This window comes from Trematomus bernacchii, unplaced genomic scaffold, assembly GCF_902827165.1.
Source record: "Trematomus bernacchii unplaced genomic scaffold, fTreBer1.1, whole genome shotgun sequence".
Taxonomy (NCBI): Eukaryota; Metazoa; Chordata; class Actinopteri; order Perciformes; family Nototheniidae; genus Trematomus; species Trematomus bernacchii.
In genome coordinates, this window is record NW_022987593.1 from 9,480,502 (window position 1) to 9,507,784 (window position 27,283).

At 39.5% G+C, this 27,283-nt stretch overlaps 3 protein-coding genes across 5 annotated transcripts; all 3 read left to right on the top strand.

Moving 5' to 3' along the window:
* Positions 1 to 1,734: 1,734 nt before the first annotated feature.
* Positions 1,735 to 3,984, top strand: hemgn (hemogen). Of its 3 annotated transcripts, none has more exons than XM_034130473.1 (4): positions 1,735 to 1,936; positions 2,276 to 2,366; positions 2,811 to 3,469; positions 3,555 to 3,984. In XM_034130473.1, exons 1-4 carry the CDS (start codon positions 1,873 to 1,875, stop codon positions 3,665 to 3,667), a joined length of 927 nt encoding a protein of 308 aa, XP_033986364.1. In that variant the 5' UTR covers positions 1,735 to 1,872; the 3' UTR covers positions 3,668 to 3,984. The 3 variants fall into 3 exon arrangements, with proteins under 3 accessions (XP_033986364.1, XP_033986365.1, XP_033986366.1); XM_034130474.1 differs by having other exon boundaries at positions 1,747 to 1,936; positions 2,276 to 2,354; XM_034130475.1 differs by having other exon boundaries at positions 1,750 to 1,936; positions 2,811 to 3,430.
* Positions 3,985 to 5,056: 1,072 nt separating this feature from the next.
* trmo (tRNA methyltransferase O) lies at positions 5,057 to 9,157 on the top strand. The gene is made up of 6 exons (XM_034130476.1): positions 5,057 to 5,262; positions 5,459 to 5,601; positions 6,276 to 6,450; positions 6,646 to 6,803; positions 7,025 to 7,564; positions 8,729 to 9,157. Exons 1-6 carry the CDS (start codon positions 5,174 to 5,176, stop codon positions 8,962 to 8,964), a joined length of 1,341 nt encoding a protein of 446 aa, XP_033986367.1. The 5' UTR covers positions 5,057 to 5,173; the 3' UTR covers positions 8,965 to 9,157.
* A 586-nt stretch (positions 9,158 to 9,743) lies between these two features.
* Positions 9,744 to 26,259, top strand: spag5 (sperm associated antigen 5). The gene is made up of 25 exons (XM_034130477.1): positions 9,744 to 9,837; positions 10,254 to 10,312; positions 11,766 to 11,888; positions 11,973 to 14,200; positions 14,319 to 14,511; positions 14,680 to 14,796; positions 15,643 to 15,735; positions 15,819 to 15,953; positions 16,933 to 17,052; positions 17,161 to 17,253; positions 18,146 to 18,280; positions 18,423 to 18,516; positions 18,610 to 18,757; positions 18,885 to 18,935; positions 19,759 to 19,933; positions 20,411 to 20,544; positions 21,074 to 21,242; positions 22,189 to 22,297; positions 23,627 to 23,852; positions 24,562 to 24,694; positions 24,788 to 24,868; positions 25,345 to 25,494; positions 25,619 to 25,693; positions 25,818 to 25,898; positions 26,006 to 26,259. The coding sequence occupies exons 2-25, from the start codon at positions 10,277 to 10,279 to the stop codon at positions 26,075 to 26,077; spliced, it is 4,971 nt and encodes a 1,656-aa protein (XP_033986368.1). The 5' UTR covers positions 9,744 to 9,837; positions 10,254 to 10,276; the 3' UTR covers positions 26,078 to 26,259.
* The last annotated feature ends 1,024 nt before the right edge of the window (positions 26,260 to 27,283 follow it).

A 27,283-nucleotide genomic window follows, 5' to 3' on the forward strand; every position in this document is an offset into this window, starting at 1 on the left:
AACATATATTTTATTTGGACTAAAACCTGTTGCCTGGCAATTTCATAATTGTAATTGTTTATGAATGTGTAATCTTTGTAACCATTTTTCCAATAAAGTGCCCAATGGATAAATTGTGTTGTACTTTTTGTTCATAAATTCCAGATTCCTTTAACCGTTTCGACACTCTGAGAGGAGGGGTGTGTTTGGTTTGCAGTAAAGAGAGCATTGTATATGCACATGGAGAGCGCCCCTACAACCCCACCCCCCTTACTTCCTGAGACACCAGAGCCCTCAAGTAAAAGTACTGACTATGAGTAGTTGATTTTCAGAAATTAAAAAAAATGATCATACAACTGTATTCTGTACTTCGGGGAGATTATGAATACATTTTTAGTGTTGGTTGTAAATATTAAACAAAAATAAATAGGGTTTGGGCTTTAAAGCTGTAGGTCCACTGTTCAGGGCAAATTATGGAAATAGTCTTCGGCCTAGTGCAAGTTATACATACGACTTTAAAATATGTGTTAGGTAGTTGAATATATACACCAGAAGATGGCACCATAGCTGCTTTGACCTTCCTCAAATAATAGCTACATTGTGCAATAGTAAGGATTTGTATGTGAGTGACAGCTTTTTTTTGCCTTTGGATGTTCCAGTAGCCTAATGCTGATACTAATCTGTTATTTAAATAAAATGTTCATACTTTGAAGGAGTCTTTACTCCTTATCAGCTGAGAGGTTATCTGGTCTTTGGTCAGCTGGAAGTCCCCATTTTTAATGAATGTGCTGCTAAATGTTCAAGGTAGTGTGTGTGTTAGCTCCTGATTGACGTTGGGACAGTTTGTTCGTCCCAGCCAGGGTGTCCCCGAGGTTATAATACTTGGCATTGTATGGCCTTGCAAGGTGAGTTAAAGAATAAAAAGCGAATTACCACATTTCCCATTGCGACTTGTCTGCTGCCAAATGTCCATCTATACTAAGCAGGAAATTGAGATTGACATACAGTCCTCTTACTATAGAATGTGTGTGAATAGCAAGAAGCTCCTTGAATTTAACAGACCCTCAGCATTTCCCCTACAGTGCTGGAGGCAATTGGCAGTTGAGTGTTATTTACTCTGCTGGACTGCTTCTTTCTCAGAGTGTCTCAAACACACACATCAGGGCTCAATGTGCTGTGAGAAGATTGAGAACACACCCCAACCGAGCAGCTCTCCATCTGTGAGATAAGACGGGTATGCCAGTGCTCTGGCTAAAGACAGGATTTCTTGCCTGGTCTCAGAGTATCTGATGGCTTTTCAACACAGAGTACTTTATAATATGTTGCTGTAAAAGCCAAATACCTATTTACCTTGAATACAACAGCTTTGTTTATTGATGGGGTTTCAGTTATTTCCCTTAAGTTAACTGTTGAATCGTTTTTGTGTGCAGAAACAATATTAGGCTGTTTAAACATTGTATATTTTTCTATATGAATTCAGTCAATGTTTTAGCATTACTAAAAAAAAAAGCAACATTTCCGCTTTTCTTTTATCTGCTGGCTTGCACAGAGCCATGCATGTAAACAGAAGTGTCCTTTTTTTCTAGTCTGTTTACTAGTTTTAAGACTACTTAACCCAAATTGTATATGTATTTACCATCCTTCAGATGCATATCCCTAAATGCCCTCACACAACTTGACCTGGTCATTTTCTTTCTGTCTATGTTGTGCCAACTCCTCCAGCTTTACAAATATGATAAGACCAAAGCTGCAAGAACTCTCGCAGCACTTTGGTAATGGTTAACCAGATAATTCATTTAGGGGTGGGAATAGAAAACAGTCAGAAGTTATCCGGTCTTATTTCTGTGCTTGACCTCCTTCAATGAGTTGGATTAATTCATAGCAGGACTCAGAATGGAGGAGACATTTCAACAAGAGAAAGAAGAGTCAGAAAATAAAAATCAGAATGAGGAACAAGGTAACTTTTAATATTTACTTCTCTTTTAAAAGTTCTTAAGTCTTTTAACACTACAAAGTTAATTAAGCCAGTTCTTCATTTTCAAACTGTGTGGTGTCTTTTAGTTGACTAGACAGATACTCAACAGCTAAAATGCCGCCACAAGAAAAGTACTTGTGGAATTTTTCTGTATTTTTAACCCTTGTGTGGAAATGGTTCAGTCATAGAGTTGCTAGTGTTTAGCTGTCTATAAACCAATCCTTTATGTATACCATCAGTCACCGAAGTATGCATAAAACATATCTCTGTTTGTTTTTGATTTCATACTTTCTTTGTTAGCATGGTTTCTTTGTTTTATAGGTGGGATCCGTCGCCGGTTACGTGACAGGGATCTTCTGAGGAAAAGAAAAGCTGAAGCAGAAGAGAAGGAGACTAACCAGTGGGTTTTAGGGTACATTTATAAAAGGCACAGCCAATGTTGTGCAATGCAATGTATTTACATTAACAGCTAAGTTTACTTGGAGTAAACATCATAGATCTAGCATTGCCGACATATCATTTAGCAAATATTTGTTTACATGCAATGAAGTGTAAAAAATGACCTAATTGTAGTATCAGTTACTAATGTTTAGTAAGGCTTTACTAACAACATTTGCTTGATAAAACACTACTCCACAAACGCGGTTAAATCGTTATCAGTGCTGCAGCTGCTTATCACTCCACTGCTTTATATTGAATATGGGGCAAAAGGAAACCAAAGGTTGATCATGTGTTTCTATTGACATCCCAGTTCCAGGTCAAGGACTTTGTACTATCAGCTTTGCAAGAGTATCACAAAGAGCTGTATCAATGTCTGCTGTTGTTCAGGTCAATTACAATTGTTGTACTCTTAAAGGGTGGAGAGCCAGAGGAAAAGACCCAGGGCTGAGAGTGGCACAAAGAGGAGAGGGAGGCCCAAGAAGAGTGAGCTCACGTCGGAGATACCCGTCATTCAGGAGGAGGCGGCGGCAGGGACTCAGGAAGATCCTGCTGTAGTACTGGTGCCTGAACCTGCGGAGGACATCCCAGTTCAAGCTCAAGGATCTCTTCTAGCTGTGGAATCACAACCTTCATCTGCCCTTGCTCCCCCTGCTCCTCTACCAGTGTTTGGAGACATCCAAAATCCTGTCTTTGCTCCTTCTCTGACTCCTCCGACCCCACTTATCCCAACTCCTGCTCTTTTTTCACCTTCACCTCCTGCTCCAGCTCCCTCTAAAATCCCTGATATGAGTCCAATCCCTGTCCAAGATCTGGCTCCAGTTCCAGAAGCTGTTCCAGTCCCAGTCCCAGCTCCAGTCATGATCCTGGACCCCTTTCCAGCTGCAGCCCCTGCCCCTCCTGCAGCCCCTCCTCAGGTGGAGACCCTCTTCATAGAGTCACAAGGCAGGGAGGCCATTGGCCCGGTCCATGTTGAGGACTTGGGCCCAGATGAGGAGGCAGACATCTCTCCATCTCAAGACCAAACAGCTGCGGAAGGTAATAAAGAAGAAACTGACACTGCAATGAGAATGAAAGGTGTGCAAAACTAAATGTTTAAACATTGCTTTCTTTAAGGGATTATGCTTTGTCTTAATATTTTCTGTATCCTGTTGTTTTTTAGATCTGATTGAGCCACCATCGATCAACGTCCCTGAACAAAACGAAATGTTCTCAATTCCCACCTGGTCCTCGACACCTCCTCCACAAAAATACTTTCCAGGAAATGCCTTTTAATTTTCTAAAACACACTTTTCAGATACTGCCTCTGCCCAGACTACAATCCTTTTTCGGTCATAGATTGTATTTGAGTATTGTTTTGGTTAGTGTGCATCCTGTTGTTTAAAGAGAACAAACTCATCGAGCATATTTATTCTGGTTTCTGCTGAGAAGCTCATGAATTCTATTTTGTATTTTTGCATTTAGTAAACACCTGCTTTAAAAAAAAGGTTTTGGTATAAATCATTGGTAATGATGTATTTGTAATTACAGATTTATTTGATAGAATTTTGTAAAAGTTGTTTTCCACCAAATAAAATACACTGCTTACTACATCTGACTGTGGTCATGTTTTATCTTTGTTAGTTATTATGTGATATCTTAATAACCTATACTAAATTAATAGATTTCTCATACATTTTTTTTATCTCTCATCCAACTATCCTATAAATGGTGTTAAGACCATATATTTGCTGGTGATTTTCTACAGGTTCTTATGATCATTCATTTAGGTTAGTTTCATAGGATCAATCTTCTTTTGCAACATCTATAATGTGTCATATTTGTTTTAATTGGATAGAGAAACTATTGCCAAATGTCACTTAGAAAATACAAATGCTCTAGCAATACTCAAAGTTATAAATGGCAAAACTATAATATGTAATCATTGCTTAGAAAGTATACAACATATATTTATATATTCCATCTGTGCCTTGTTTGTTCAGTCCTGTTCAACAACTGGCTTTAATTCCTCTGTCTGTTCGTAAAACTGTTAGTTAACTTAACATATATAAAGAAGTATTTGGATTCTTAACTTCCTTCAAAATACCAATGCCAAAATGTGATAACACTCCATTACATACATAAGTCCTGCATTCAAAATAGAAATTATTAGCAATAACATCTCAGGTGCTTATCATGCTACAGAATGGCCAGTATAATATTATTACAAATATATATAGGTGATGCATTAGCTGGTAAGAAGCATTAATTTCAGAAGGTAATGTGGAATTATTTATAAATGCAAAGCACAATATTGATCTCTTAAATGTAATTTAAGGAAATACAATTCTCATGGACAATACTCTACAATACTGTACTTGTTTGGCTTGGCTTTATAAATACAGTCTATGGTTGGTTCCTTGTTCTGATTCCTAAATAAAGCTGCTGAAAAAGATAGAAATTATGACTGTGTCATCATAACTCCTGGCTGCCCTCTGCTGATATAAAACATGCAGTGCCTGCTAAACTAGGGCATATTATCCATGACTTCTTCAACAGTGATATGTAACAATGTGTAACATTAATGTATATACATGACAGTGCACATTATTCAGGATGCAACAAAACGACACAAATGTTGTTGAGCTGTTCGGATTAGTTGTACCTGAAACACTGCTGGTTGGCCAACAGGAAGTCACTATCGTGCTTCCGCATTGAGAAACGACCACGTGTTTCTTCAGCGTGTGTGTCAGGCAGCTAGCTTGAAGCTAACATAACATTTTCATCCATTATATCAAAAAGATGAGTCCTCGGTGTGACTGCTGCGGCGAGCACGTTGAAAAACTGAACCAGCAAATAACAGTGATGAGAAAAGAGATAAAGAACTTGAGGTATGTGAAGATAGGACTGTACCATTAACTTTATGACAGCTGTAACTATATATATTTAATTGTGTTGATTCTTTTTTGTCTGTCAACTTCATTAGACATATTAATTTACACCGCTGCGTTTTCCTTTAAAGACATTATGTTTTATCTATTTTTTAAATTACGTTTTTATTATTTGCTTATTATTCTTCTTTAACAGGCAGATAATGGACGGTGCAGGTAGAGCTCATCGGAAACACATGACATCCATTCGGTCTGCTGTGGCAAATATTGGCCTCCGTGAACCTGATAAAGAGCAGGCACCTCCACCGCCTTTAGCTGCACCACAGGCATTAGAGCAAGGTAATAACCTTTATATAATACAGTCTATGGTAATAACCAGCAGTACAGTCATCTACAATGGTAAATAAAAACAACTCTAATTATTTTTCAGAAGAAACATCTGCAGTGTGTCTTCTGTATTACTGCATCATAAATCATTTATTTATCCTGAAGTAATGATTTGTTGTGCCATATGTGCTGATTTATAGTATAACAAATACTTCTTCTACTACTACTAATAATATGAAGAAGAATATTCATTATACAAATAATAATAATGTGATAATGATCTTAAAATGTAATTCATAGGACTGTATAATATAGATAAGCTTTCCTTACTTATTGCCTACATTTTTTGTGGAATAGTTGATTTGTAATTTGGCCACTGAAGTGCAAATATAAAATATCAATAAATGTCCAATTTTAAAAATATCAATATATAAAATGGACACATAGCCAAAAATATAAAAAAAGTTGAAGGAAAGTTGCCTCTTTATGAATTGCATATACTGCATATATGCATGGGAAAAAACGTTCATAGTTATATAACATGACAGTAGAAACACATCCACACATAAAACAAAGCGAGTGGCAGAGTAAAAAATGGATGTAGTTGTTACAATGTTCTAAATTAAAAGTACAGAAAAAAATAAGCATCTATGTAATAAAATGCTGTTATCTGTGTAACCCTCCAGGAAACATCCAGACTGTCCCCATTGGTTACATCAGTTCCTGTTTCGCTGTGAAGAATGGTACACCCAGACAGCCCACCATCTGTGGCCCCTCAAGGGCCGAACTGCGCATCCAGCAGAGTATCTTCAATAACCCTGAGCACGCTCTGGTGGGCCTGGAGCAATACTCTCATGTTTGGTGGGTGTCTTACATTGTGTTTACTGTGTGTTATCACTGAAAGGGAGTGTTTGATGATTAAAGTGAATTTTTCACTTTTGCAAATGAACTTCTGCCCATTTCAACACAACTGCCTCTGCCATACATACAGACTTTATGTATCCACTGTTTTTCTCATGTCATCTTTATGTTTTTTTCCCCATATGTTCTATACAGGATCATCTTTCTCTTTCACAAAAATGGGCACTTGAATTACAAAGCCAAAGTGAAGCCTCCCAGACTGAACGGTCAGAGAGTTGGTGTGTACTCGACACGCAGTCCGCACCGACCAAATGCCTTGGGCCTAACTCTAGCTAGACTTGATAAAATTGACGGTAAGTGTAATGAATGAAAACATGTTTCTTCAATTGCGAACTGCTTGCCCGTTGTGTGTTTATGAGTTGTGAGCCCCTATGTACAGATTTAACAGACGTCATGATTTTAAACTCTTAATGCATGTATAGCATAATATCTTTTTTTCCTGCTTGCAGTTCAATTAAGCCACATAAACATATAGCTTTATAGAAACTATTGCATTCCCACTTTTATTTTCTAGGTGACACCGTACATCTGTCAGACATTGACATGATTGCTGGCACCCCAGTCCTGGACATCAAACCTTACATCCCAGACTACGACTCCCCCCACTCAAGACTGGACAAAGAGCATTGTGATCCAATCACAGACCAAAAAACAGATGCTCAATCAGACCTAGAAAGTGAAAACAATTACGACGAAGCCTTGGTAAGTCTCCTCTCCAAAGACAAACCTGAAGCTGGTACTCCCGTCCGAGATTCCTCTCAGTCAGTCAGTGCTCAGTTGCCCCTTCACAAAAACATCCACCAAATGCTAGATGAGGTCAGGGCTTATGTGACCCAAGGGGAACTCCAGCTGAGTTGTGCAAGTGAGGATCATGTTTCAGACTCTCCCAAAACGAAAGCACCAGAGTGTAATGTGGACTACCCCTGCTATGGAGAGAAGGCCTACATTACCATCGCTGGCTGGATCAGAGAGCCTCCTGTCAGCAGTCTGCAGGTGCGCTTCACTCCTCAGGCTCAGAAAGAGCTAGCAGACTTCATTCCCACACACCTGTCAGGTAAGCTAAACGTTCAGTAGCCTGTTGTTTAGTTTAGCTTATTTGCACATATATACGTAAATACAAATATATGTCTTGTAATTGCACTGAGGAACCTGTCATTGTCATGTCATATGCACAACTACTGTGTAGTTGTGCATATGACATGACAATACATCTTTGAATCTTGAATCTTGAAATCTAAAAGACAATGTAAAATCTAAGTAGAAGTTAGGAGGGCCGAAAAGCCTAATGAAGAAACCTCTCTTATTAATATTAATAATCATCTTTTAAAATCCATTAAAGGTCACCTGTTATGCAAAATTCACTTTCTCATGTCTTTTCTACATCAACATGGTCCCCTCTGTGGAAAGAGATTCTAAAAGTTTCAGTAAAAAATATTCTCTCTCTTTTTGTCCTGATCCATTTATATAAAAACCTGTCTGAAAATGAGCTGATCAGATTTTGGCCACTTTATGATGTCATTTTTTTGTCTTGTGTAACCATTAACCAATCACCAACCAAGGTAACCCCCCCCACCTTATCACCTGAATCTCCTCCTAGAGCACCATTGTGTTCTTTTTAACCAAATATCTCTCAGAGGGGCGTGGGGAGGGGCTCCTTATTTTCATCTAAAGTAACAGACAGAGAATCAGCACTTTTGAAATAGGGCTGAAACAGAGGGGTTTATGGGATGCTGCAATGATCTGTTTGGTGTTTGGAGCCAAACACTTCAGAGACATGTTTTGTATATATCCGAGACCTATAATATATTGATGTAAAAAGAGTATAATAGGAGACCTTATAAATCTCGCTAATTTAGATATTTTTAAAATAATGAAGTAAATGTTGTATGAAGTGATGAAAGTTGGTTGTTACAAAAGGATTATCCTAATCCCTAGTGTGTCTTTGAATGGCACTACTGTAAATGAGACATATTTCGTATTTAAATACATAAGTAAATAACTCTGTATTTACATTTTAAAATACAGGAAGGATAAATCAATGAACCAGAGAAAGATGATTTTGTGTTTTGTCCACAAGATGGTGCTGTTATGAAAAACCACCAAGTATGCACAGTAACATGTATACGTTCCTGTATGTTCAGCTTGCATGCATTATAATTGATTATAATAAATGAATAAATATTTGTAGAATAACAGAGTGCACCTTCATGCCACACAGGACCCTCTGAAAGTGACAGACCCAGGTTCAGGTTTCTCCGCAGTACAGAGGAGGCTGTTGCTGCCATCAGAGGCGTGCTTTCTGCAGACCCGCGGTCCATCCACAGGAGGACACGCTGCAGGGACAGGCTCTTCTACTTCATCCTGGACTCAGCTGACATCACCTGCTGGTTCGGACAAGGCTTTGCTGAGGTGCTGCAGGTCCGACCTGTTGAGCAAAATGCTGTCTCAGTGTGAGAAATAATTTGATGAAAGCTTTGTGGCTCGATAGACTAAAAAAAACAGCACTTACTTAGACATTTCCGGTCATTTCTCTACTGACAAATATGTAAGTGGTAATATCATTGAGACCTTTTAATCAGACACATGAAAAGCTGGGAAACATTCAGTTGTAAATAAGTTGATTAAATAAAATATTTTTGAAACAGAATTGCCTTTTTATTTTTTGTCCTTGTTTATACTTTCTATTTCTGGAAGGACGATACAGCTGTGATCTACAAATGACATAAATTGTATTGATTATTTTTCTTTCTTCTTATCAAGTATTGAAGGCCTGCCCACTTCTCTCATGTGTCTTCATGATTTAGAAAATGATTTAAATTTGTATTTTAGGTCAAGGCTTGTGGAAGATGTAAACACATGCACCTGTCGAATATACTTGACTTAGTTACTTAACTTGTTTAGTATTTTGCTTAAATAAGGGGCAACATTTTCAAAATAGTAATATAATAATGATTATAAGAAATATATACATTATTGCTTTTTGTAATATGTTAGGAGTAAAGTTAAACATACGCAATGATCAGAGTTATTTTTATATTAAAGAATACAATTATAAAAAAAACTAAAGAAAGCGTTTCCTGGCAACAAAGGGGAAAGATGTCAATTTAAATGTGTCTAATGTAGTGACATGAACTCCCAGCTGGGGGCGGTAGTGGGCTATAGTACGCGTTACGCCTGCGCAGTGTGTCAGAAAACCACTGAAGAAGAAGAATGGACCAATAGCAGCGCTGACATTTGTGTTTTGAACAAAACGCGGTTGATGGCTGATCGACGCTAAATGTTTATTTACCGTAGCTTTTGCAACGTTTTGTTGGTGAAAGTTGAAAGGTAATGTGGTTAAACTTGATTTTACATGTCATAGTGCATAGTTTGGTTGGTTTAAAAATTGTCGTTAGTTGACGCTTTGAGGTGTGTGCTAACTAACTTGAGTTGACGTTGCTTACGTTAGCTAGCGTTACGCCCTTGTTTAAATTATTCTTAGCAACACATTGTGAGATAATTTAGCGTTACTTCATACATTCAAGTTAAGTTAATATTATGTTGGCAAGGTGTTGTAATTGCGTATAATTGTACTCGTAAACATAAAGATACTTCTGGCCAACTGTCTGTGCTCGACACGTATTGTCAGTAACGTTAGCTTCTTAGCTATTGTTAACGTTAGAAACTGACTTTGTCAACACCAAACTGTTTAAACAATTGTTTTAAAGCAAGTTTGATATACAATCATTTGTCTTCATTTGCAGTTGTAAATAAGTCTTCCGGTGCAATGTCATCCAGGAAGAGTTCCAGTGGGGAAGGCTCGGTAAGACTTTTGTTTTCTTGATCAGCAGTGTTTGTTATTCAAATATGTCTGAACAAGCTATAACTAATACAATACTCAGTTTGGCTTCCGTTGACCTTTTATTTTGTTATTGTGTTTGATGTATTCTATACGGCAGCGGTTTTCAAAGTGTGAGGCGCGCCTCCCCTGGGGGGCGCCAGAGAGCTTCAGGGGAGGCGCAGCGTGAGAAAAAAATAAAGAGAAACAATGAAATCTAGCTCGTTAACTTCAGCTAACTTTATGCGAGCGGCAACATGGATCGATTTTTAGTGAAGTTACCTAAAGTGAGAGAGGAGACAGCGTCTGGCCACCCCAGTTGGCAGCTTTGTTTTGAAATAAAAGTTGTGGCTCATCGGACATTTATCAGAGAAAATCCCTGATGTCCGAGTGCAAGTGAATGCAGCACAAGACGCGAGCCTTGTAACCCTGGCGCGAGCGAGGAAATGTGATTGGCGGCGATTTCATTTGAACGGGCGGCAGAAAACGAGAAGCATTCGGACCCAAGTACACGGAAGGAATAAGGTATTTGCGGTCTACAATGACAGAGAAGAGACTGTCAAGTTTGGCTGTGCTCAGCATTGAATCAAAACGCACTAAAGCTTTGGATGTTAATACGTTTGTGAGGCGTTTTGCTGAACAAGATGGTAATCGCCGCATTCAGCTGTAATAGGCATGCCAACTTGATGCTCTGCTCACGGATGACTCGAGCATTAAAAACTGTTAAGATGATGACTTTACGTGTGTACATATATTTTTTTCTTTGTGGGGCTCTGCCCTGAGAAAGTCAAATAAGATGGTGTGTAAAACTACACTGCCCAGACAAAAATAAGTAACCACTTTGATTTAACTAGGCCAGTAGGTAAGGGCATTCCACTGGATAATAATACCCCTGCATTATAGCAACAACAATAATAATAATAATAATAGCAATAATAATTGGGAGGGGGGGCGCGGCTGTTCTTATATTCTCTGAGGGGAGGCTCACCTTCCCACACTTTGAAAACCCCTGCTATACGGTATATAATGTTGCATTGTTGGAGGAGCCTGGGAATTAAGATTTTCATTGCCATAACTTTTATCCACCCCAGAAAAACATTACGCATTACATTAATGCACATCAGTAAAATCACATCATAACATTTGTAAATCCTGCACATGTTGCACACTTCTTCTCCACACTACCTCATTCAAATCGGCACAGCTCTCCACTTTAGATACAGTATATAGTCTTATGTAAATATTGTTAATTTGTTATAATTGTCTTATTTTATACAGTCTTTTTTATTTTATTTGGTTTTGCTACATATACTTCTTTCTGTGTTTTTGAATGCACCACATATACCAAAGCAAATTTCTCGTATGTGTAAACCTACTTGGTAATACAACCGATTCTGATTCTACACTGTATCTACTGTGCCTATGACATACATTTTAGTCTTCAAGCAGATGTGGAGAGCGTACCCCTCTGAGAAGTCTGCAGAATGAAAATCTGCATCTGTCAACTCCATCCTCCAGACTCAAATCAAAACCGCTGACTGATGTTGTGAAACTGACTAAGGTGGGGTTATACTTATATTTGTAAATCCTCCTATTTTTTTGCTCTGTGACTTTTTTCTTACTTTCCATCCATTCTGATCAACAGGGTGATGGCCCTCTCTGTGATCCAGAGCCCCACTTGCAATCTTCTCCATCCACAAAAGGGATTCATATCAATGCTCCCACTACTGATTTATCAACTACTGAGTCAGCTTGTGGACTTGGAGATGTTACATTTAAATCTTTCATCTGTCCTGGTGGTGAGGTTGAGCTTGCAAGCTCCTTTGTGTGTGCAGAAGATAGTATTGTTCTGCCCAAGGATCAGGCTATGACAACCATTCATGAAACGGAAGATACCATCCTCTCTGACAGTATAGCGGTTCAGTCATGCAGTGACCACATCGAACACGCCTATTACAATCCTGAGGTTATAGATGCTTCCTTGGTTGACAATGAAGCATCATGTCCCTGTGAAATTTCCAACACTAATCTAACCTCTGGAGACTTGGATGATGGATGTGCTACACAAGATGTCCGAGCTTTTCAGGGTGACTGCTGTGGGAAGAATGGTGTCACTTGGAAATCCTTTGTCTGTGATGGCGGTGAGGTGGAAGTGGCTGATGTCACCAGACTACAAGATGCGACCATTCCTCTGCCAAATGACCAGCCTGGTGAACCTTTGCAAGATGACGGTGTGAATTCACCAGATCTCTCTAAGTGTGGCGAGCTGTGTCCAGTAGATCATGCCGATCATTTCTACTTTAGCAGAGAAAACTGCATTCCTGTCAGCACCACTTTCTTTGAAATAACAAACGGTCCTGAACAGCCTGCTGATGGACAGAATGATGTGACCTTCAAATCATTTAACTGCACTGGAGGTATGGTTGAAATTTGTGATGGCACCAAACTTGCAGATGAGACTATTCCTCTTCCAGTTAACCAAACGGCTACCGGCAGTGAGTCATACAATTATGGCATGAATCCAAACATGGTAACTTATGAAGAAGATGCCAAAAACAGTAGTGATCATTTAGATCACCCATACTATGATATTGAAAATAACTCATTCAGGGGACCGTTACCTTTCAGCCTTGATGATGTTGATGAAGTAAAACAGGTTAGTTTGGTGGTACCTGATGGTCAGACTGGGAGTCAAGAGGCTATTAGTCTCAGCTCTTTCATCAATGCCAGAAGTGACGGAGAAATATCAGACATCACCGAATTGTCTCAGAAACCTTCCCCCCTTACTGACGACCAGGCTGTGATTGGCCAGCCCCTGGATGACATCAGTGAACCTCCTGCCATGACACAGGATCAGCTTCAAGATGAACTACCATACAGCCATGTGGAAAATGATGAAGTTGTGGTCAATGCTGACTTACTAGCTATCAGTTCATCTTCCCTGACTAACGCATCTCTAGAGTTGAAAGAAACATCTAAAAAGGACTCAATGCATTCTGAGGACAGTGCGTTGCCTTCAATGCTGCATAAAAATCAGTCTTCTGATTGCAGCCATCCTGAGGCTTCTGCAGAGAGACCTACACCCGTAGAAGAGCATGTGGAACACGTCTCTCATGTGCAAATCAGCAGTAAACTCAATGGATGCAGTGAAGAAAAAGACAGTGCTCTTGGTTCATCTGGAACTGAACCAGAAAAACCTCAGCTAAAAAACATACCTGAAATATTCAGAGTGCGGTCAGAGTTTGAGTCAGGAACATTGCCTTTTCAGTTTGGGTTGCTCAGTCCTGTTGTAAAGAGAGCCTCTCTCGCTGTATTTAAGGCCTTCAAGGTTCCTGCTTTGGACCAATTGTTTGCTGAGGATCCAGCTCTTGAGGGTGAAAAGAGCTTGGTTGCTCCATTTAACGTCGACCCTGCTTTGTTTTGGACAGAACAAATGGAGAGCCCCATGCCGTGTCCTCTGTTTAACTCTACAGTGCTTGGTTGCAAGCCCCAGCCAAAACCAGTCCCTGAGCCAGTTAAGGAAATGGATGCAAAGCCTTCTGCTGTGCCTCAGTCTGAAGTAGAGAAGCCAGCTGTGGAATTCCCCCTGATTCCAGACGGTCCCCTTCAGCAGCAGCTTCGGCAGATGGCAGAGTTCCTTTTCTTAGCATCAAAGAAGATGTGTCCTGCTGCTGTCTCTGCTTTCTCTACTCCTGCTGATGCTGTCACAGTCCCATCGGCAAAAGCTACTCCTGCAGAATCCCACGGTGTCTGTGTGGGCACCACTCCTGTTAAATGGTTAGACCACAGCGTCAATACATCTGGCCAATTTGAGAGGAAGAGGATCTTCACTGTGGCTGATTCCTGCACTCTGACTGACCCTATCCTGTGGAAGTAAGTCTTAACGGGATCTGGATAAGTTGCCAATGATTATTGATCATAACACGGATAATTCATTGTTATGTGTTTTCTGTGTCTGCCTCTCACTCTCCCCCTGTTGATATGCTCTCAGCCTCCCCCCAGGCAGCCTTGAGGGTCTCTCACGACAAGAGCTGGAGCAGAGGTTAAGGTCAAGCATGATCATGGTGGAGGCTCTTGTGCAGCAGTTGGATGCAGCCAGAGCAAATGGATGTTCTTCTGCAGGCCCTCCACCTTCAGACCTCAGGGAGAAACAAGTGCAGACGGACCACACTGAACTGAGCCAGGTAAGGAACACGTTCAGATGTCTAAGGGGCCAAATGTGAGATGTTTATAGCATTTCGAAGTTGTACTTTTTGTAGCATGAAATATTTGACTATGACGACATCTGAAGTTTCTTTTAATTCATCCTCAATCTTGGTTATGACTTACTTTTTGTTTTATGTTCCATACAGACAACAATGTTAAGAGACCTATATTTGGAGGCTCTGAACAGGATTGGTGAGTTGGAGTTGGACAGGAGTTCTCTACAGGACCTCACCCAGTGTATGCAGGACATGCGGGTCACCATGGTGAGACAAAAACAATCACTGTCTAGCACAATTGTAATATCTTTATAGATGAAATGCTCTTACATGATTACATGGTTAAATAATGCATTGACACACCTGATGTTGCTCTTTAAAGGGGTCCTATCATGCAAAATGCACTTTTTGATGTCTTTTATACATAAATGTGTGTCCCCGGTGTGTCAGGGAACTCACGCAGCGTCAGAAAATAAAACCCTCTCTCTTTTCCTCCGTACCCACATCTCTAAAAACGGGGCTACAATGGAGCTGATCCAGATTTGCGTCCGATATGACGTAAAATCGGAAATGTAGGCTGGCTTTACACCCACGGCCCTATCAGAAACGTTGCTATCGGAAACAATGCCCGACTGTTTTGGACGTAATATGGTCGGTGCATGTTTACATTAGCATCGCTAACACTCAGAGCTAACCTGTACTGGAGAGCATGTGTGTAAAGAAGCAGGAAATAAAAAGGAACTCACCTTGTGGTATAAACCGGCAAGAGAGAAAGCCTTTGAGCTCCATACTGTTTCAGAAATAATCCTTGATAATCCATGATATGGCGTTTCATCACGGCAGAATCTGCCGGTAGAATCTCCCGCGTGAGCTCAGCCCCCTCCTTTTTTTTTGTAAAGCTTTATACCCCAAATCAGCACTTTTGAAACAGGAAGTGAAATGGAGGGATATGAGGCATGGCTAGAATGGGTGATCTGTTTGGTATTTTGAGCAAAACACTTCATAGACATGTTTTATATATATATTTGTATATATCTGAGACCTATGCTATTGCCTAAAAATAGCATGATAGGTGACCTTTAATAACATTGATGTGTGCATTTGTCCCAACAGACTTCTTTGAGTAGTGACACAGATGCCGCTCTCTCTAACATGAAGAAGATGGGAGACGTTGTCAGAGATGACCACCAGAGCCTTGTTTCACATGTATGTAAACGCCTCTTCCCTCATTCTCTGTAAAATCAATTGAGTATGCCTTCGTTGACGTGAATCTTTCTTGTGCTGTTTAGTACGGTCAGATGAGGTCTCTCTTTGAGAAAACAAAGACGACGCAGACAAAAATGATGCAGAAGGTCAAAGATGCTCTTCACCAAAGAGATGACATGAGGGCACAGATGGAGGAGGCCTTCACAGCCAAGGAGGCGGTAAGTGACAAACATCTGTATTATTTATGTGACTTAACCCTCTGAGACCCACGTATATATCATAATATCACGTTGTGTTCAAAGCATCATAACTTCTCAGCTGTTTGAGCCAGAGACATGCCGTGTTTTTCCTCTTAAACTACAGAAACGGCACTGAACAACTCCATTAAGTTTTTCATTGAGAGGCGTTTACTTATTTCGGTGAAACGGATGTGCGTAAAGTTTTAAAAGATGCGGATAGTCTCACCTTGATTCTGGCGCATTGCTTATCGTTTTGTATGTTTTATAGGTCTATTCTCATCCACCATCTTTGTTTGTGACGTAAAGAGTGTAAGAGTCACGTTTCTGAATACCATGATGGGTATTCTAATACTTATTCATGTTGCTCTTCTGAAGCATGAGGATTTTATTTTATTTGTGTATTGATAAAGTCCACAATAAACCAGGGCTACATTAGGCTTTTGTTTTGAAAAGACAAGATAAGAAGTCATTTCTGTTCTGATATTAAGTCCGTAGAAAACTGAAACATGAAACTGAATATAATAAAAACTAATTACAGGCCTCTTTAAGCTTTACACATTATGAATCAGAAGTAGTTTTACCATCTCTTAAACTTCCAAAGCACATTTTCAACATCTTTATATTACACACGGCATCTATTGCACGTCTGTCCGTCCTGGGAGAGGGATCCCTCCTCTGTTGCTCTCCCTGAGGTTTCTCCCATGTTCCCCTTTAAACTGTGGGGTTTCTCTGGAAGTGTTTCCTTGTACGATGTGAGGGTCTAAGGACAGAGGGTGTCGTATTGTCATACTGATATTCTGTACAAACTGTGAAGTCCACTGAGACAAATGTAACATTTGTGATATTGGGCTATATAAATAAACATTGATTGATTGATTGACTTATTGGCAGGGATATTTATTTCGTAGCACTCTGTATTCCAGGAGCATTAACCGTGTCTCTGGTTGTTTGTTTCCAGGCCTTCAGTGTGATGGAGCAGCTGAGGACTCACTGTTCCTCAGAAATCTCCGAGCTGGAGAGGGTTGTGGGGTCTCAGCAAGAACTGTCAGCTGCCCTAGCCCAGACTTATCCAGAACAGGTACACAGAGCGGGCAGAAACAAAAAGCTTTATTACAATCTTTTCATCAGAACATCCATCAGAATGTCATTTTATTTCTCTTTATTCTTTTTCTCTCTACTATTGCAGGTTGCATTAAACAAGGCCTACAATGAAATGCTCAATTCTGCGTCTGATGTTTTGTCCACAACCATGGAGGAACATTCCAGTTTGATGCAAGAAGTATGTTTAATATATCTTTTAAAAGGAGACTCAAATGGGAACTGTTGATGTAACAATACCATCACACAGAATGTTGCTTTTACCAAAAATCACAATATCTTGCTGTAAAAAAAGTCAATGAAAATGCAGCTTACTTACAACAGGGTGTCCGCGGGGTCTTAAAAAGTATTAAAAGTTGATAAATCAATTTAGCGAAAATTAAGGCTATTAAAAAGTATTAAACGGTATTTTCCAAGGTATTACATTTTGTAGCTTGTTTTCAATAAGTATATAAATTGTCCAAAGAGGTTGTATTCTACAGTTTGCCTGAATGTAATCATTGCGTAGGTGTGTAGTGTGATTCTGTGTAGTTTATTTATGGCATCCCGTTGGATTTGACGTCATCTGAACAGGACATCGCACGCTCACTGCTTGATAGCGCGCGAAGCTCCGTTTACGCCGGTTGTTAAACAACATCGTTATGGGGAAATGCAAGTTCGCGTCCAAATGGTTGGAAGATAAGGAGGAAGGACAATCAATACTGTGTATAGTAAATGTGAGGTAAAGTGTCGCCAATGTAACCGGTTAGAACTCCAAGTGGCGATGAGGTCTTAAAATGTATGGAAAGGGTCTTAAAAAAGGTCTTAAAAGGTATTACATTTGACTTCAGGATTCCTGCATATACCTTGTATATCTTTTAAAAAAAGACTCAAATAGGAACTGTTGATGTGACAATACCATCACACAGAATGTTGCTTTTACCAAAAGTCACAATATCTTCAATGAAAATGCAGCTTACTTACTCAGCTGTGTTTGTTTCAATTGGAGTTTGATTCCTGAAATGTGCTTACAGTTTAGAAACTGCATTAATGCTCATAATACTGATGCTTTTCCGTGGTCATATTTTTCACAGCTCTCTACAGTCAGAGGCCTTCTGCAGAAATCTGTTCCGATGCTTCTGATGCTGAATGAGAAGGCAGCTGCTGCTTTGATAGAGAGGGACGAACACTTCTCTGCCAGAGAGCAAGCGGTTGAAGAGCGAGAGCAGGTAAGACGTCATAATAATGAACAACAGGACTCTTACTTTCCTTCAACTCTTTTCTACTTGTCTTAAAAGCACTATGTCTTATGATTTCTGTGAATCAAGGAGGTCATTATTTTTTTATTTTTCATGAAATTGTTCTCAACAGATTGAAGACGAATTAAACAAAGCAAACATGATTCTACAAACGGCCAGAGAACAGATTGGTGATTTAAATCTGCAGGTGACGATTCTGACCTCAGGTAAAGACAAGCTATGGTCATTTACACTTGTTCAAAAAGTCAATTTAGCTTCTTCCTTACCAGCCTTTGACATTTCTTTCTCTTCAATTTCAGAAATGGGTGTGTTGCGTCAGAAGCTAACAGAAAGAGAGGATGAGAGGGGTCTGCTGGAGAGGCAGGTGACGGAGCTGTCGGCCACAGTTTCCTCCACATTGGCCTCCTACACCTTCCTGGAGCAGGCCCTTGCTTCACAGAGTACAAAGTAAGATTCCTTTTGTGTGTGCTTAAGAATATAATATTAAACAAAATCTGAAAATGTCATCAAGGGTGAATGTGAAAGAGCAAGAATCGCTACAGCACGGTGCTAAAATATGATGTTGTTGTTTCAGGTTGCAGCAGTCATGGAGAGACATCCAGCAAGCCAAGGACAGAGCAAACGGGTAAGTGGTGACAATTATTTTTCTACTCGGGGATGACAAAATAACTTTCAGGTTGAAATAGGTTAATAGCTGGATAACATTTTATGAAAACAATTATAGGATTGTTCAGTTTATCTCTTTTCAAACCTCAGACAAAATCTTCTCACTGACTTTTTGGATGCCTCTTTTAACTTGATATGTTAAAGTGTCCACATTTTTTTCAGTTTTCATATACTCTCTTTTCATAATAAGGGAACTTTCTGCTACGGACAACTTGCCTATATACATATGCAGCATATAAATAGGCAAATACATTTTTCTAGCCTGTTTGAATTGAGAAAGAAGAGTGAAGTAACTTGGCTCTCTGAGGGCAAAATGAATTTCCCTGCCACATCTTAAAAAAAAATTCTTCTAACTAGGGGTTTCACAACTACCAATATTTACTAGTCGACTAGTTGTTACGTCATAATAAAGACACACAAAGAGAGGTGTAAAACTGTATTTTGTATTGCAATGCATACAGTTACGTTAAACACTGTAACAAAGCAGCATTTTAATTTGTGTTACATGCTGTTACATGGCTGATTAAATTAAAAACAGTAACTGGCATTTGCGCATAAGATGAGGACCCCTGAATGTCGGACGTGTTTTGCTGGAGCATTTTGCAGCACCTCAGCGCCAATGTCGGCATCCTCATCTCCCACGTTTGCCTCCATTTTGTTCACGACTAGATGACTAGGGCCTACAGCGCCGACTAGTGGTAGAGGTAGTCGACTAGTCGATTAGTTGGTGAAACCCCTACTTCTAACTAATGCTCACTGCCTGTGTTGTGTCTTGTGTTCAGGTTGGAGGCGTCTCTGGGTCAGTCGGAGCAGCGAGTGTGTGAGTTATCTCAGGCTCTGACTCAGAGTGAGGAGCAGCTCAGCCAGCTGCAGGTCCTCTCTCAGTCCCAGAGCGTGCAGATCCAGCAGCTCCAGGATGTTTGCACACAGCTCAGTGGTGTGCGGGAGATGAACGAGGTTCGTTTTTCAGATTTAAATACTTACACTTGCATTACTTGTATTTAATTCTCTGAGAAGTCTGTAGCTCAACTAAATATAAATAAGTCTATTATTAGGGCAAAGAAGTCATTTAGTTTGAAGCTTCAAAGCTAAAGACATTACGTTCACAGTTAGTTATCTTTTAGCCGTTTAGATTTAATTACCGTCATTTTCTTTGTGTCCAAAATGTGTTTGCTCTCCTGATTGCTACACACAAAGGGAGGCACACACACCTGTATTAACTTAGCGGGAGTGCAGACATTTAGCGGCACTATAAATCACGGATCATAAAATATGAAGACAGACAGCTTACTCGGAAATTCTCAATAAAAGCTTTACAAATTAAATAATTACATTTGGTACAGTCATTTTATTCACCCAGTCTGCACAGTAAAGTGCGTCATCATGGTATGCAATTTCAGTTTGATCATTTCCTGTTGTCTGTGTGTGTTTCAGTTCTTACAGATGGAGAATGAGTTGACGAGGGAGCAGATGGATGAAAGTGAACGGTTGCTGAGTGCCAACCTGCAGGCTCTGCGGCAGAGGAACATAAAGTGTGAGGACCTGAATGGAGAGCTTAGTCAACTTCAGTAAGTTTAAGTTAAAAACACCCATGTCATTATCTTAATCCTATTGAATTCAAACAGTTTCAAAATGCAGCTACAGTGATAAAACATAATGGAGACACGTGAAATTAGATACTCCAATAAATCATCTTTAGAACAGGGCCTAGACACTAAACCTAAAGTACTAGCAAATATAAAATAACTTTGATTATTGTTCCTTTTTACTAGTTCTTTAACAAATATGATATGCATGTATTATACTTTATACAGTGTATTGAGTTGTATCTTATCATTAGCTTCTTCATAAGAACTGACATTATAATTAATTCTTTGTAAATGAAGGTAGAAGCAAAATTAAGCAAGGGAAATAATGGCTTGATAGTACATTTGATTAAGATACAAAATATTCCCAGTGTGGGTAAACAAGTCTTCAGTCCAACTATGAGCATACAGAAATGTTTAACATTCAGAAAATCTTTCTCCAAACTCTTTTAAAGTTGTATAACATTTTCTTTGTATACTGCATGATAATTTATCTGTATGTGTGATGCAGGTTTGAGAAGAGGAGCTTGCACGAGGAGCTGGAAACCACAAAGTCCAGAGCCGGTGCCACGCAGCTGGAGCTTAGACAGAAACTGGCAGACGCGGTCACTGAAATCACTTTGCTGCATCACACACTGAGGGGACTGACCAATGAACTACATACGGCTCTCAATGACCAGGTAAGAAAGGCTAAACACAACCTGAAGCAGATTTTCTGCATTTTCCATACTTCCATGTGAATCCATTCTAATATTAAAGGGGACCTATCATGCGGAATGCACTTTTTGATGTCTTTTATACATAAATGTGTGTCCCCGGTGTGTCAGGGAACTCACGCAGCGTCAGAAAATAAAACCCTCTCTCTTTTCCTCCGTACCCAAATCTCTAAAAACGGGGGTACAACGGAGCTGATCCAGATTTGCGTCCGATATGACGTAATATTGGAAATGTGGACCCACGGCACTATCAGAAAGTTGCTATCAGAAACAATGCCCGACTGTTTTGGACGTAATATGGTCGGTGTTTACATTAGCACTTAGAGCTAACCTGTACTGGAGAGCGTGTGTGTGAAGAAGCAGGAAATAAAAAGGAACTCACCTTGTGGTATTACCGGCAAGAGAGAAAGCCTTTGAGCTCCATACTGTTTCAGAAATAATCCTTGATAATCCATGATATGGCGTTTCATCACGGTAGTATTTAGTTTAGACAGTAGCTCAGCCCCCTCCTTTTTTTTTTTTCAAAGCTTTATACCCAAAATCAGCACTTTTGAAACAGGAAGTGAAATAGAGGGATATGAGGCATGGCTAGAATGGGTGATCTGTTTGGTATTTTGAGCAAAACACTTCATAGACATGTTTTTAATATATTTTTATTATATATCTGAGACCTATGCTATTGCCTAAAAATAGCATGATAGGTGACCTTTAACTAAATAGATACACGTCAGGCTATAACTATATTTCTAGTGGACTCGAGATTGCACCACTAATTGTGTTCAAGTTATGTTACTCATGTGTCAAGTCAAATTTCATGATAAGGGAAAATGCTAAAATCAGCTGCAATTAAACCGATTTCATCACTGTGGGGAAAAACAATATTTTGATGTATACTTGTATTGTTTTTCAGAAACCACAGAAGGATAAAAAGTCTCAACAAGTGGAGCGCCGTCACCCCTCCAGCTCGTTTGTCGACAGCGTCATGATTGCACTCACAACAGAGACACTTCCTGGATCAGGTACTGTAGCTTACTGTGTCTTTGAGTGATAATTGTCAATTATAATTTAGTTCATGACTCCACAAGAAAGGTTTGGTTCTTTTTAAGAATGAAAAATATTATATTTTCTCATTAAAGAAGCTTGTGTTTTAAAAAAGAAACCTGAACACAAATAGCAACTTTCCAACTGAAACAGTAAAGCTGGTTTAACCAATGCTGGTGGTCAATCTGAGCGTGTCAAGGTGCATTATCCAACCACGCATTATGATGCTCTAGCCAACCTGGGTTAAAAGAAGTCACTGTGCGTCTATCTGGCATGAGCACCAATTTAAATAAATGTAGTTCAATGCAAGTGTATTTAAAACAAAAAAGTTGCAAACAAGTGTCCCCGAACAGACTGACACCCAGAGACACTCATGCCTGTTAAAACAAGATGCTTCTGGTCCACAAGAGAAAGCTTACAAAGAAAACATTGATGAATCCCAGAAATCAAAGACTACCAAAACATGAGAACAAATCGTAAAGTAATTGTTAATATTTTCTATATATCGATTCGCTTCATGCTTGAGAAATGTTACGTCCCCACTAAGGTCTAGGGGACCTGGAGACAATAACACACAACAACCAATAAAATGAGAGTCAGCGTAAAGGTTTGACAAAAGGTTTATTCTTGTAAACCTTTTAAACTGAACAGAACCTTACAGAAATACTCTGTGTGTGAGGAGGAGGAGGAGTCGAAGGATTGTGCCAAACAAAAGAAACAAGCATAACAAAACCAGGCCTATCTCTACGGCTATCCTTTGAAACCAAAACTCAAACAAAAACCCTCACTACCTAAACTACTCAGAATTGGACAAAAACAGAATACAGGGGTGGCAACAATCCGCTAACCTAGTGTGTCTTAACATTAGTTATCTACGTGATGAGAAGTGTACAGGGTACCCCAGACTTACCTAACTACTCCACCTCTCAACACACACACACTTTCAACAAAGATTATACAAAATAAAGAGAAATGTTTTCTCTACAAGGCAGTCAATTGCATGCTCCTCCATCAGCAATCAACCCAGAGTGAGAGAGCGAGAAGACTTCCTGGGTGCCTCCTTTATGGTCGGCCCTGGCTGCTGATAGGCCAGCTGAGGGTGAGAGGATCCAATCAGCCATCAGACTCTGGTGCACAGGCAGGTCCTCATCAACTGCTGATTAGCTGTGCAGAAGACAGGGAGAAGAGAAAAACAGGAGGGAAGGAGAATCACACAAGTACAGCCTGCCTGGCACATAACAGGCATCTTATTACTCGAGGCAATTGGAAATCTAACTCGTAGTTCACTTTCTCTCCCGTCCCGTCAGACATGGCCGACCCACCGTGTGAAACTTTGTTTAGTGAGACGAGCGCCTTCACCCGCATCACGCCTAGAAAGAAAAGTAACGCAGCAGAGTTTGACCCCGAGGAGGTTCAGAGCAGCGTGGTGGAGCTGCTGGTTGATCTGGGCAGCACCGTCACAGAGCTGATCAGCAACACGAAGCTGCTGCAACAGCGCAAAGACGCTCAGCTGGAGGAGCTGCACCACACCATGTGAGTGCTGTACCGTGTCTATGTGGTGGGAGATCAAGATGGCCTTTTCATATGAGGCTTACATCACTTATAGACATCATTTAAAGATAATGACCAATACATTTAGGCCTGCAACTAACACTTGTTCAGTGCATCGTACACATGTTTCAGATTCCTCAATTAACTGCTCTGTTATTAAGGGAAAAATGCCAAACACAAGTTTCCTGATCTTTATTTAACAAATGTTTAGGATTTTTGTTTGATGCGTGATTTGCATCATTATCAATCCATAGAAAATCACTTTTCAGTAGTTTTGATTGTTTGATTAATGAACACATTGTTCCATAAGTAGATCTGTGTCATGTAGAGAGTGTGTTCTGCTGCAACTATTTGACTGATTGCAATCAATTTCTCAACTAACCAAATGTGAAAGACAAATCGGGAACAACCGATTGATTTATTAAAGGTCTGCACTTCATTAAGATTTTGTAACTTTGTCAGAGGTTTGGCATTGATATGGTCAACCCCACACAGAGAAGAGGTTATAATAACTGTGTTAATAAATATGAAGGTTTCTGGATTTACTTTCCTTTAGAAATGAATTGGTGGAGTTGCCAAGTTGTCTTTCATATTGAACATATTGGTGCCGTTTTTATAATTCATTTTGGTAAAAACCAATTGGGTACATGCATGTAATTCTTCTTCAACATTATCTGATGCATTGTTCCAGCTCTGGCCTGCAGGTGGAGCAGCAGGCTGCAAGCAACAGACATGAAGCCGAGGCGTCTGCGCTGAAGCTCCAGCTCAGCCGTCTGAACAGCCTGTTTGAGAGAGGAAATCAGGCGCTGCAGCAGAAAGCTCTGGTAAGTACTACTGGACTTTAACTTTGAAAACGAACGGGGGATACAAAAGAGCGCTGCCCTGTCATTTTCCTAAAAATGTTTCTCTTTTCACAGGATGAGAAGACTGTGACAAAGTTGATGTCAGAAGTTCAAGACACCCGGGAAATTCTAAATAAACACAAGACTGAGAGCAATGTAAGGCACATCATCCATACTGTATATATGTATATTGACTACCCGTGAAAGAAATGCTGGTATTAGCTTCAGCTGGTGCGATGGATGTCATCATTTTTATGTGGGCAGATTCGTAGTTAAAATCAAAAAGGGGGTGAAAGGGATCCCACCAGCCAGGAAGGACAATGGCACCCTTTCCTTGGACCTTGATTTTATCATTTTAATTCAACCCCATATCTGTAAAGTTTCATGACTGCCATTGCACACTTGCAATGCTATTGCAGTGACAAAATCTGTCTTAAAATGGAAATACAAACACTTTTTTATTATTTCTTAATAACAGAAAGAGTACGTACTCCATGCTACAGTTACCAAAGTGTCTCCAAAACCACATTCTGACACACACTCAAAAGCTGGAAACAATACTAGCTAAAAACCAACTCGGAATACACTTTATTACATTTAACGGTTTATTTTTATTTGTTCATTGTTCACAGGAACTGCGGAAGGAGGTGGTTGAGCTCCGTCATTCTCTGAAGCAGTCACAGGTGGAGGCTCAATACCTGCGGCTGGAGTTGAGAAAAGCTGGTAGCCAATCGGCTAACCCGGCACAACTAATGGAAGAAAAAATCAAATTGTTGAAAGAGGTATGATCCTGTCACTTATGCTTTGTGAAATGCCAGAAACATAATAGTTTATTAGCCTTAATTTTAAGCTATAGTTGAGCAAACACTTCAGGTTCTCTAACATGGGTCCTTTTTTTATCTGAAGGTGGAGACACTGAAGTTGAGTCTTCAGAAATTGGAGCAGGGCAGAGTTAAGCTCCTTGAGAGAGCAAAAAGACATGTAAGTATCGTCTTGTTACTGTGGTATTGACTAATATCACTGCATAAAAGTGGCGTTATTTATTATCTGGGAAAAATATAAAATCTATATGTCATTATGTACGATGTTGTAATGTCGCTTGCAGCAACTCATCCATCAGGCCAACCAGCAGAAAAGTGAAAATGAGCTCCAGATGTTGAACAAAATGATCAATAAAGTCAGAGAGGTGAGAGATGCTTTTCATAATGCTTGTGTCTTTTTCTGTACATGAATAAATACTGTTTCTATGTTTGTGTATTGGAAGTAAAGAGGGGTTTTAATTTCTCCACACAGACTTTGCTGTCTTTGCCGGTGGTCGTGAAGAATTGTGAACAACTCCAACAGCTCGTTTCATATATCGGCTGACATGTTTGTTATTGTAACCTGTGTTCATTGTATTTATATCCATGTTGTTTAAGCTTGTCCTGTCCTGGCTGTGTTTATTCATATGTTTAGTATGATATATGATATCAAATAAATGTTTAAAATAGGATTATCTTGTTGTGATGTTTTTTTATTTATTTCAAGATTAAATGCAATGACAACAATTCAAAGTGTTTGCCTTCTTTGTGATGGCGGCAAACACATGTTAACATTCAAAAAACACACAAAGACATGTTTTGCACAATTTGCTAAAAGCAGTTTTGCTGGACAATAAGTTTGACACATCTCTTCAAATGTCATACGTCATAACTATATGCTGTACACCTGGCTTTGTTTTAGCAGCAGTTACCCAGTATTAAGTAAAAGGTATATAGATGATGGCTTGAACGTAATAACGATAAATGATACAACTTCATTCAGAAGATGTCTCATGTCGGCCTGCAGTGTTCATAAAGTATCTGTCTTCAAATATATATTGAATCTGCCCCCCAAAACATTTAAATAAATACATCAGTAACCGTTTGCAAAGGTGCAATCCTGTGATGTTAATTTAAAATGTGGATCGATAGGGTGCACACACGTGTTTGCAGTTTCTTTCCACAGTAAATGTTATCATGCTGTTCTGTTGATGTTAATGTGGTTTGCCAATGCTGGCTAGACCAGAGTTTGTTAAAGTCTCTGTTCCCCTCTTTTGGATATATTATTTGTCTAAAAATATTAGCTAGGCAAACTGTGAAAATCAACCAATTACTGCTATTCTAGGCTACCATTAACAGAAGTGAGTGTTCATCAAATAAAGCTTTGTTGCGGATATCCCCTGTCACCTGTATCTTGAGTTCAAGATAACAATTTTTCTTTTGCAATTATAAATGTGACACTTGCTGATTACTGCTATTCTTAGTTGATCCACAAAGATTTAAACATTCAGCGGCACTCAAGAAAAATGAAGACCCTTTTAACTATGGATACTTTGTTGGATCATAACACATCTTATCTGTCAACAAAGCTTCTTTACTGATTGGAAAATCAACTATCTTCAAGATAATGTAGCGTTTCCCAGCGAGTCCCGTCTTGTCAGACATGCAGACTTCGAGTGAGGAAGGTTTCTCATGTTGAGATAAAGGCCTCAAAACGACTTAACTTTTTCAGGCTGAAATATCGAGTTACAAGTCAATTCATTTTCTTGAT

Coding starts and splice junctions, on each gene's coding strand:
- hemgn (XM_034130473.1), top strand. CDS start 1,873: ATGGAGGAGACATTTCAACAAGAGAAAGAAGAGTCAGAAAATAAAAAT. Junction 1,937..2,275: donor AAATCAGAATGAGGAACAAG/GTAACTTTTAAT, acceptor TTTGTTTTATAG/GTGGGATCCGTCGCCGGTTA. Junction 2,367..2,810: donor ACTAACCAGTGGGTTTTAGG/GTACATTTATAA, acceptor GTACTCTTAAAG/GGTGGAGAGCCAGAGGAAAA.
- trmo (XM_034130476.1), top strand. CDS start 5,174: ATGAGTCCTCGGTGTGACTGCTGCGGCGAGCACGTTGAAAAACTGAAC. Junction 5,263..5,458: donor AAAGAGATAAAGAACTTGAG/GTATGTGAAGAT, acceptor CTTCTTTAACAG/GCAGATAATGGACGGTGCAG. Junction 7,565..8,728: donor CATTCCCACACACCTGTCAG/GTAAGCTAAACG, acceptor CATGCCACACAG/GACCCTCTGAAAGTGACAGA.
- spag5 (XM_034130477.1), top strand. CDS start 10,277: ATGTCATCCAGGAAGAGTTCCAGTGGGGAAGGCTCG. Junction 14,512..14,679: donor ACCACACTGAACTGAGCCAG/GTAAGGAACACG, acceptor TGTTCCATACAG/ACAACAATGTTAAGAGACCT. Junction 23,853..24,561: donor GAGGAGCTGCACCACACCAT/GTGAGTGCTGTA, acceptor GCATTGTTCCAG/CTCTGGCCTGCAGGTGGAGC.